Source organism: Octopus sinensis, unplaced genomic scaffold (genome assembly GCF_006345805.1).
Source record: "Octopus sinensis unplaced genomic scaffold, ASM634580v1 Contig08738, whole genome shotgun sequence".
Lineage (NCBI taxonomy): Eukaryota > Metazoa > Mollusca > Cephalopoda > Octopoda > Octopodidae > Octopus > Octopus sinensis.
In genome coordinates, this window is record NW_021831285.1 from 58,996 (window position 1) to 70,593 (window position 11,598).

The 11,598-nt window shown below is 34.1% G+C and overlaps 1 protein-coding gene across 1 annotated transcript; it reads left to right on the forward strand.

The window, feature by feature from the left end:
• Positions 1–454: 454 nt before the first annotated feature.
• Positions 455–1,396, forward strand: LOC115227959 (general transcription factor II-I repeat domain-containing protein 2B-like). The gene has a single exon (XM_029798646.1). It carries the CDS (start codon positions 455–457, stop codon positions 1,394–1,396), a length of 942 nt encoding a protein of 313 aa, XP_029654506.1.
• The last annotated feature ends 10,202 nt before the right edge of the window (positions 1,397–11,598 follow it).

The window sequence follows — 11,598 nt, forward strand, 5'->3', positions numbered from 1 at the left end:
GCCAAATGGGAAAAAGACTATATTTTTACGATGCACATGGAAAAATGCACATGTATGCTATGCAATAAAATCATTTCATTACCAAAAAGGGGAAATCTTTGTCGGCATTTTAATTCTTTACATCCCGAGTTCAACAAACACTTTCCTTTAAATTCCTTATTACGGGAAGAGAAAGTTGAACAATTAAAAAAATCTTTTTTTTCACAACATACAATTTTGAAAAAGTTTATTAATTCGTCCAGATCTGCAACAATTGCATCATTGCGAGTGACTCGTCTCCTCGTAAAACACAAAAAACCTTTCACTGATGGGGAAATTTTAAAATCTTGTTTTTTGGAAGCTGCCGATTCACTATTTGATGGTATGAAAAATAAACAGGAAATTTCAAATTGCATCAAAGAGCTTCAGCTCTCAAAACAGTCAATTGTCAGAAGGGCTAAATTTCAACTATGTTATGGAGACAACAGTTAAAATTATTAATTTCATCCGAGCCAAGCCCCTACAAAGAAGATTATTTCAACTTTTTCTAGAACAAGTCGATGCAATCTATGGCGATCTACCTTTACATTGTGACATAAGATGGTTAAGCAAGGGATTAATTCTCAGTCGTTTCAGAGAATTATTATCATACATTAAAGAATTTTCTAAAGAAAACAACAAGAATTGGCATTTTCTTGAAAATCCTGATTGGCTAATAAACTTGGCATTTTTAACCGATATTACCAGCAAACTGAATGAACTCAATTTAGAATTACAGGGAAAGAATAGATATATTATCGATATGATCAGTTCAATAAATGCTTTCATAATGAAGTTGGAATTATGGATATCTCAAATCAGAAAAGAAAATTTTACCCATTTTCCTAACATTGAAGATGAATTCACAAAACAACTTGTGAATAAAAATCATTATGTCAATGAATTTGCTATGGTACTAGAAAAAATAATGAACGAGTTTAATAACAGATTTAGCGATTTCAAGAAAATTACTATATTATGCAGTTTCTTTGTTTCTCCGTTCATGGATGTAGACATCGAAAATATTTCAGAAGAATTTAGCAAGATTTTTGACGTTGATCGAAGAAAAAGTCAAATAGAAATTATAAATCTAAAAAATGACATCACTTTAAAATTACATTCAAATGTCAACATGTGGAAATTTATGTCTCAGGAAAAATATCCAATTTTGATTGATTCGTATCAACGAATTCTTTCATGCTTTGGAAGCACATATTTATCCGAAACATCATTTTCAAGTATGAAAATGATAAAATCTCAATACAGGACACGTTTAACGGATGACCATCTTGGGGATTGCATGAGAATAGCAATAAGCTTATACGAGCCAGAATTTGAAATAATCGCAAGTGAATTACAATGCCAAAAATCGCATTAATTTTTAATTGTAAAATAAAATTTTTGATATTAAAATATATAAGTCGATCTCCAAAAAATCGCAAAATGAAAAGTAGCTCGCCGGTGAAAAAGGTTGGCCACCCCTGAAGTACGGATTGTAGATTTTTTAATGGATTTACTTTATTTAAAAATCCAAATGCCCAATTTAATTAAAAATAGCATCGCCGGCGAACGAATTGATTTATAATTGCCCCAAAGGATGGAAAACGAAATTTTTTGGAATAACGAGCTCGAGGCTGTCAAAGTTGTTAGCAAATATCTGTGTCCTGATCTCCGAAAGGATTACAGATGCACGCATGTTAATAACACCGCTGACCTCAAAGGCGAAGGGGGGAAAAGAGAAAGACTCTAAAAGGGAAGTATATTTTTTGATCTATAGATCTTTTGCCATGGAAGAGTTTTCTGAAGTCACAGATCGCGTCCCATACAATTAACTTTCCGGACATAAAGAGGAAGATAAATATCCCTACGGTTGAGCCAAAAAGGTTCGAGTACAAAGGAAATCCGGCCATATCTAGTTTTTTGTTCACGATGTCATTGAGCCACGCATGCTGTGAAAACTTAGGCACTACGTTTGCACCAGAAAGCATAAAAATCATATTGGTAGACTGTCTTGCTAGAACTATGGGGCTGGCATATTTCCAATCCGAGCTTCAGATAGACTCCGTTTTTAAGTCCGGGAGTGCTAAAAGGCGACCTCTTTAACCTGTCATCGGAATACTGTTCACGGAGCTTATTCAGGCTTGGAATACATTTTCTCGTAGACACTTCACAAATCTCTTTGCACATCATACCGCCCCAGTTCCTCTAAACGCATTGGTCCACAGGAAACACAAGCCCGGAAAAAGACTAGATATTGGCAGGTTCAAGAACTTACCCAACCCAGACTGTTCAGAGCACTGTGAGAAAATGGAAATTAAAAATTATAAAATGACAGTTAAAATATGTAATCGTTATTTTTATATTTTATTTTGTTTTTTAAATAAATTAGGATAATCTGTTTATGGTTGTAGTGTACTGTAATATATTTTTAGTTTCCCTTTATTAGTTTTTTTGGTTTTGTAAAGTTACTACTCCTAACAGTTTGTACATCTACTTTTCTGAAAAGTTACTTTCCAGTATTTTTTGACAGAACTTGTCCAGGGTTTGGATAATCACATGTTTATTTGTAGATACCGGAAGACATTGTGGAAAATATCTAGAATTGGTTATTACATGTTTTATCATTTCCAGGCGAGCGTTTGAGTCCTTATATTTCTTTATTTTGCGTAGGAGTTTCTTTATTTGCGTTATTTAAATAAACTATATTCATTTTTTTAATTTGATTCTAATTTTATGATTTACAAATAAATTTTAATACATTTATTCTATATTTCCGTTTGAAATGAATTGACTGGTGAATTTGTTGGTGCACAAATGAAAAAGGAAGTGGCTAATATAAGCAAATGAAATGACAATTAGCCCTTCCACGAGCTATCTACTTTACATAAGTGGAGATTGGAACGCGAAGATCGGAAAATGAACCAAAGAACTGAGCTTCATGGGTACCCATGGGAGAGGTTGGAGGAACATGTCTGGGGCAACTATCGCCAACTTTGTGATCAATAAACAATTATTCATTTGCAACACAACATTCCAACACGCTGGAAGGCATATCACGACATGGACTAAAGAGCGCAGAAACTCAATCAAAATATATAACCAAATTGACTACATTCTGTGCCGACAATCACAGAAAGCTTACTCTATGACGCCAGAACATATGGAGGAACGCTAACATCGAGTGACCATAAACTATTGGTAATCAAACTTCTCCTAAAAAGAAGATTTTTGATTAACAGAGTCAAAAACAGACACAGAGAAGCCAGATTTGCAGTCGAACTTTTAAAAAACAATCCTATCTACAGAAATAACTACTCAGCTAAAATATCACAAACCATAGAATCGATTAATTTCAATTTACCTGCTGGAAGTTTATGGAATAAACTCGCAAACAAAATAAAATTAGTGGCTAAACATACGATTGGGACAATTCAAAAAACCTTCATAGGAATACATGACCCGCATATAGATTACCTTTCTCATTTATAAAAGGATCTACGTATCAAATACACCCCTCGACAAAAAATTTGGTTATTTAATCTTTCCTGCTTTTTTTCATTTAAAAACGAATAAATTCATACTTTAAGATCCTTTAGATCTTCTAAAATAATATTTATTTTGTATTTATAATTAAAATAGATTTAAATTTTAATATTGCAAGAAATTTAAAGCATGTCGGCAATTAGGTTAGTGACAAAAATTGGTTATAAAATTTAAACCGTCAAATTATGCTAGTATTTAGAGCAGAGGTTTTCAAACACTGCGCCGCGGCACATTTTTGTGCCGCGGGACGATATAAAATGCGCCGCATGAAGATCTATATTTACTTATTTTTTTAATTTTTAACTTAAAAATTATTTATTATGAAACAATTATAATAAATTATAATCGTGCTGTGTTTTCTTTAGTTTTGTTCATATTTTTTGTTTTATAGTCAATTTTCTCTATTATTTTTAATTAATCTGTTTTATTAAAAGTCATACTACCTGAGGATTAAATCATCTCTAGAGTTCGCAATTAATCTATTCTATCTTTAATTCTAAATTCTGCTTTTGTATATAATCTATATACCTATTAAAGCGCAATGTTGTATGTTTGTTTGTATGTTTGTTTGTTCCAGCGTAACTCTCAGATTAATGGATGGATTTTAATTTGTAAAATGATTTGAACACCTAGGATGAAGTTCGAGGATTTGTATGTTTTGGAATTTGAAAATTCGTTCAGTTTCCTGTACTTTTGAGGGATTTCAGCCTTTTTTTCCCTTGCTCTTTGTGGTGCATATTGTTATATGTTTAATTAATGTTTTAATTTACGTCTTAATTTACATGCTTGGAGTAATTGACAATTTAACGTGCAGTAATGCTAATTTATAACTCCTTAAAAATGTATCAAATATTAGGATAGATAGCCTTCCGCAGGAGCTAGGCCCTGGCACGCGTAGCGTGCGCAGGTGTCTAGTTTCGTTTTAATCCTTTACATATTGTGACTTTTTTTAATATCCAAATTTCACAATTAATGTTTAATTTGATTTATTTAAGTAAAAATTTACTTATTGTTTAAGTAAACTTTACTTTTTTATGACTTTTTATAATTATGAGATTTTTTGGTATTTGTTCATTTGATCACGGCGTTTTTCTTCATCTAGATCAGTGTTTCTTAATTTTTTTGACCGGGGACCACTTTAGTCTGTTCAATTTTTCTAGGGACCACATGTAAAAAAACTAATAAAAAAACTAACAAAATTAAAAAATCATTATATTTATTGTTAGTATTATATTTATTGTCTTGCTTTTAGAAACTAGCTGTTCAATTTTTGGTGCTATGTTTGTAAGTGCCATTCTCATTTCGTCTTCAACCTTAAGTCGGTTGTGAACTTTACTCTTCAGAGTAGCAAGACAAGAGACTAAAATTTTGCATAAATAAGTAGTTGGAAAAGGAATTATCACTTCAAGTGCATTTTTACTTAAGATTGGATATTCATTAATAACAGAAATCCAAAATTCCATAAGTGAAAGTGAATTAAATGTCAACTTCCAAAACTGCGAATTTTGCAATTCAATCGACTGTTCTTGGAAATTAATTTCTTGGCTGTCGTAAATTTATTTATTGGTTTCCGGAATAAAAGGGTGTATTATCCAAGTCGCAATTGGTTCAGTAACTGGGAATTAATCTCCTATTTTTTCAAGTTTTTCAAGATGATCAATAATCAAAGAAGAAAACCATTTTTAGGTTCATTATCACCAATCTTATTTTCCACCATCAGAAACATTAAAACGTTGTTATTTCGTACTTTTTTCCTCTATAGTGACAATTTTTTTTTAAACGCAGACATTTTATCTATATTTTAGATATTTTTTCATCTAATACAGAGGTTTTCAAACTACTTATTTTGCAGACATAGACATTGAAAAATATGATTGGGTATTTATTCAAATAATTAGTTTTAGATACGGAATCCATTTTTGGTTAGTCATAGTAATGAGTTATTACCCGTCGAAAATATGGAGCTTATTGAACTATTTAATGATCGTACCTCAAAATTATCACATACAGAATTAAATATTGGCGAATTTTGGATCAAAATTCGATCTAGATTTCCAAAAATAACAGATAAAAAACCAATGAGGATCATTCTACAATTTTCAACAACTTATTTTTGTGAAAAGGGATTTTCTGCATTTCAAAACAATAAAACCAATAAGCGGGAAAATCTACTGAATTTAGAATCAGATAAATGCGACTGGCCTTGTCAAATATTGAGCAGACATAGAAAAATTATGTAAAAATAATAAATTTGGAATTTTATAGTTTGTTTTGATTTTTGATTATGTGCCGCGAGATTAATTTTTATTAGCATTTGCGCCGCCAGAAATTTCTCGTGAAAACCTATGATTTAGAGATTGATCTTAATAAAAAAATATTTTTAGATATAATACTCTCGATTCGTTTATGAAAGGGAAAATAATTGCGCTATACGACTTAAATATGTCATATATTAAAATTTCTAAAGAAACCGATGTTCCATATTCAACAGTCGTAAATTTTATCAAGAAATACAATAAAACTGGATCATATGACCGCCAACATGGTTCTGGAAGACTATCAATTTTGAATAATGTGCAAATTAATCATTTGGTACGCACATCAGAGGAAAATTCATCTTTAACTGCTTCTGAACTCTTTAATGAAATAGAAAAGTTTTCTGGAACACGTGTCTCGTCTCGAACCATAATATGAAATTTAAATAAAAATGGAATTTTCGGAAAGATTTGCAAAGAAAAAACCACTTCTAACAAAAAAACACATGGTTTCCAGATTCGAGATCGTCCAAAAATTTCTTCAAATTTCAGACCATGATTTTAGATCAATAATCTTTTCTGATGAATGTATTTTTGAATTATTACCGATCCAAAAAAGAAAAATTGTGTATAGAAAAAAATTTGAAATGAATAAATTCGAAAATATTACTCCAACTGTCAAATTTGGAAAAGGTAAATTATGATGTGATAAAAAATTAGGGAAAGTCGTGGTGTGGGGTTGTTTTTCCTATCATGGGGTAGGCGATTTGGTATTTATAGACAAAACGCTTAATTCTGCAAAATATCAATCTATTTTGACCAATAATTTGCCATTTTCTGTACAAAAAATGGGGATTGTTGACTATATTTTTCAACAAGACAACGCTCCCTGCCATACATCAAAAATGATTATTCAATATTTTCGCGAAAAAAATATTAAAAAATTAGAATGGCCTTCGCAATCTCCGGATTTAAATCCGATAGAGCATTTGTGGGCTTATATGAAGGTTCAAATTAGGCAAAGAAAAAATGAGAACATTCAGGCACTGAAGGAAAATCTATTAGATATTTGGAATTCTATTCCATCAAAAACACTTGAAAAATTAGTTGAGTCAATGAAAAAAAGGTGTTAGGAGATCTATTCGGCAAAAGGAGGTTATTCTACATATTAATCTCACAATAACCAAATTTTATGCCAATGAAAGTCGTTGTTTTTTCCAAATTTCTTAGACAAAATTTCAAAATTTAAATAATTAAATTAATTTTTATCAATTTTATCAGATTTTAAAATATATCTGAAGAAAAAATTAAATCATTCTTTGTATGAATGAAGTAAGTTGAAGATTCACCAATATTTATGTCGAGGGATGTACATAAACACCCACAAACAAGTGAAAGCAGCTGAGTTCAAAATCCAAAGAAACAAAATCATGTGAGAAATCAAGAAAAAATGTCAGAAAAATTATGAAACAGGGCTACAAAACTTTGCAAATGAAGTGGGAAAGTACAAAAACGAAGCGCAAATGTATGCATCTGTAAAGATGCTAGCGCGAAAGAAGAAATCGGAAAACCTAACAGTTTATGATGGACTCGGAAGAACCATTTACAACAACCAGGAACGCACAGACACTATAGCCGACCACTTTGAAAAATATTTCAATTTTGAAAACAAAGAAACGCTTTACCCTTTCGATGGAATGCCCAGAAAGCTATCGCAAGAAATTACTTTAACGGAAGTTAAAAAATCTGTGACCAGACTAAACAACTCGAAAGCTCCAGGTCCAGATAATGTTAATGCAGAGCTCATGAAATATGCAATCAGTAGAGTTAAGATGATAAAAATATTAAGGCCACTACTCGAGGAAGATTGCATCAGAATAATTCGTTATTTACTCTCCTCCACTCAAATATTTATCCAGCTTGGAAATCAGAATTCCAGAGTATTCGAAACAAACAAGGGCACCCCCCAAGGAGACCCCCTATCTCCGGTCTTATTCATCGTATATCTGGAGGCGACCCTACGAGATGCCAGGAATAATATCACCAGACATATTACAGTAGTCATCTTCGCAGATGTCATAGATTTCAAGGCAACAGACCACCAATTATAAGGTAATATGGAAAAATTAGCCAACATTTTTGAAAAAATTTCCCAACAAACCCATTAATGTTAGGGAAAAAGCCAAGAGCAGAACAAGAGGCTAATTAATGTGGGTTTGATTTCATTGTATAGGGTCATTTTATGAGACACCACATGTCTCTTCTTCGCATATACCCAAAAGAAAAAATTACATCATAATTTCCACAAGTGATGTAACAAATCTTCTATCCTTCTGACTTTAACGTCATAAGCATCTTCGATTTTTGAATTTAAGTCCAATCCAAATGCCAATTTAATAGCAAATCTTCTGGTCTTTTCCAATTTTTCACAAAAATGCTACTTTCTTCGGACCTATACCATCCTTGATAGTCATATATCAAGAATGGCTCAATACATGTAGAATACACAAAAAGGAAAGTTTCAGGCTCCAAATGAAATCGAGTTAAAGATTTCAACATTCCTGTAGCTTTCTCTCTTCGTGTTTTGATATGATCCTTAAAAGATCCTCTTCGATCTATCGATACTCCGAGGTACTCCAATTTTCCAGAGTTTTTTATATCTCCTGTATTTACATATTCATCGATATTTTTTCTTTTACTTGCAATCCATGTGACTGTTGATTTTTCTCTTGACAGAGTCAACTCATTGTTTTGGCACCACCTCTCAATATTTTTTATATGGGTTTCTACCCTTTTCCATGAAATTTGTTTACTTATGCTTGAATCAAGCACAAGAATGTCATCATCATAAATAATCATACGACTATTTATGCTCTCGGTTTTTGGTAACTCACTCATTACACAATTGAAGAGTAGCGGGCTGAGAATTGATTCTGCGGAACTCCTCTTCGTAATTCAATTTTCTTAGAAATTAAATTTCCAACACGTATATACGACCTCCTTCTTGAAAGAAAGTTTTCTATCCATAATAATGCGGTTCTCCCAATTCCTGCTTTTGATAACGTATCAAGAAGTCCGTAGTGCCAAACACTGTCAAAGGCCTTCGTTATATCCAAGCACGCTATTGTAAGAAATTCCTTTTTTCTCCTCGAACTATCGATTGAAGATCTTAGCTCTCTGAGACAATCTCCAGTCCCTTTTTTATGTCGAAAACCCAATTGATTGTCAGAGAGAAAATTATTATCCTCAACAAGCCTTGAGAGACGATTGAAGACAATTTTCTCCATAATTTTCGAAATTGAGCAGATTAAGCTAATTGGCCTATAGCTATCTGCTTTTGACTTAGACTTTCTTTTTTTCACGACCATACGTACAATTGTTCGTTTCCAGGTCGACGGAACATGTCCAAAACTCCACGAAGAATTGTATAATATATTTAGTAATCCAACTAAAATCTGGTCCGCATTCTTGAAGATACTCATTGGGATAAAATCCCATCCTGGTGCTTTATTTTTGCAACCTTTTATCGCAGTATTTATTTCTTCTTGTGTTATAGGTTGGAGAATGGCTTTCGAGGCTCGGCCAAGATAGTTGACAAAGGAGATCCTCCCATTCAAGAAGCTCGCTAGCCATTCAAGGGTTTCCGCATCAATGTCGCAATTCACAAGATTTCAGTCTTCTAAACAGAATATACCCAAAAACTACATCCACATCTACTCCATCTGGAGAATATCCCATCAACTTCATCTCCTCCAAAATGTCAATGGGGAATGGACAGTGGTAGAACAGTCTCATCACTCCTTCATCACCACACTCCACGGAATAGTCCCCAGCTCTCGCCACCAACTGTTGGAATGCCTCCTTCGCCCGAGCAGACCACTGTCCCCCTTGGAGGAGACAGCAATAGTGAGCAAAGGCATTGAATCGGCAGTATTCCGAGGGCATCATATACATTTCCGACACTACGACAGTGGGAGTGTCCCCCGTATCTACCCACGTGACCTCACATCGTGATTCCCCGATCACCTCATTCACAATTCCACGTCGGAAACTACCATCAGACCACAGACTTACCAATAATCTTCTCTGGCGTCGTTTTCCAGAAACATTGCGATCACGTAATCCCCCTCCTTCGGGTGGATACAGTGCTTAAACTTGGAGTACTGACGATACAAATCCACATTCATTTGTCTTAACAACCCCAACGAGTCGCATTTACGCGCATAAAACAATGACGGGCTCTCAACGTGACTAATCTCCACTGAAATGGTTCCTTCGAACGAAGTTGTCTTTGTCGATAAAGGTTGGGCGCTGTATTTTCCTAGCAATAATTAGATCTGATACGTTAGCTAATGACGGATAAAAGTTGTTTCATCGACATTTCCAGCGAACCCAGCCTGTAATCATACTACAATATAGAACTCCGTTTTTAATTAAATCACATCAGCAGGTGGACACATCGTGGGAAGGAGGTTAAGACAAGAGCCAGAATACGGTTGGCGACTGGCCCGAAAGCAAGCTGGCTTGTGCTGGTCCAAAAGATGCTCCAGCGAGTCAACATAATGTCCATAAATAATTTTACAGACCACCGATACAATCATCCAAATACCAAATTTTAAGAGGCGACGTATCTTTACGTGTAACAAAATCTACGTAAAGGGCAAATAATAATGGACCCAAAAGATCGACTTGCTCTACACCAAAAAAGAAGAAATAAAAGAATCGCTCAGGTGCTCATATGAAAGAAAAACAAATGGCAGCAATAAAAAAATTATGTATTTACAAAACTCAAGTAAATGCTTTCTGTTGGGAGAATTGAACGCATTCTTTAGATTCAATTTTAATAATAGTCAGGGTCAGGGCTATTTAGGAAAACTGAACAATTCAATAAAACTCCTGGATGCATGGACCGAGGCTTCGCACCCGCCAGACACGCCAACACCCAACTGAATGAGCTGGAGTTTGTCACTAATAGGTGGAATTATCTTATTGGATCCGACTTTTGCAAACAAACAACCAAATAGTTCTTAACAACAATAGTCCCAATGCAGCCGCCTTTCTTCACCGATGTTGTCAAGTTTGCAGGGAAGAAAAGCAATCGAGCATATTAAGAAAAAAATCCCTGCGAAGAAATAAGTTACATAGCTTGCTAAAAGTGAGAATTACTGACATTCAATACTGTTTTGTTCTATTATTATTTTTTTATTATTTAAAGACAAAACACGGGCAAAGCCAGTTAATTATAGTTATTCCCGTGATCGCCGATCCAAACGAGGGAGATCCTTCTGAAAGGTTCAAGCCTTCCCGCAAGATCGGCCTGAGACGACGATGTCCCAGGGTCTGAGAAGCTAAGAGTCCTTTCTCGGTAGGCATTAAGTGCCTCCTGAGCGTTGCCATATCCGGAGGAATTTCCAAATGACATGGTGGACCCCGTAACGCCACGCTAAGCCCGGAAGGTAAGAGATCCCCATTTCCAACTGTGTCGTGCCAGAAGTACTCGTTGCCTCACGGGCAGGGGAACGATAACGAGAATTTGCCCCAGGATGAAAACTGGCCTCCTCCGTCCAAATCCATTATCCATAGCTTAGTCTTCAGCCAACTGTTTTGTTCTGTAATAAAAATAAAGTTTTTTCATTAATTATTGTCAATTATCTTAATTTCTTAATGGCAAACCTAATACCTAATAAATTATGCCACGTGTGAGCATGCTGTTGATTTACTTTGTGGTGCTCTCTAAATTATTTCTACACTTTAATTTTTTTATCTTAATTGGATTCAGAAG

Bases quoted from the DNA above. Each gene is read 5' to 3' on its own strand.
- LOC115227959 (XM_029798646.1), top strand. From the start codon at position 455: ATGGAGACAACAGTTAAAATTATTAATTTCATCCGAGCCAAGCCCCTA.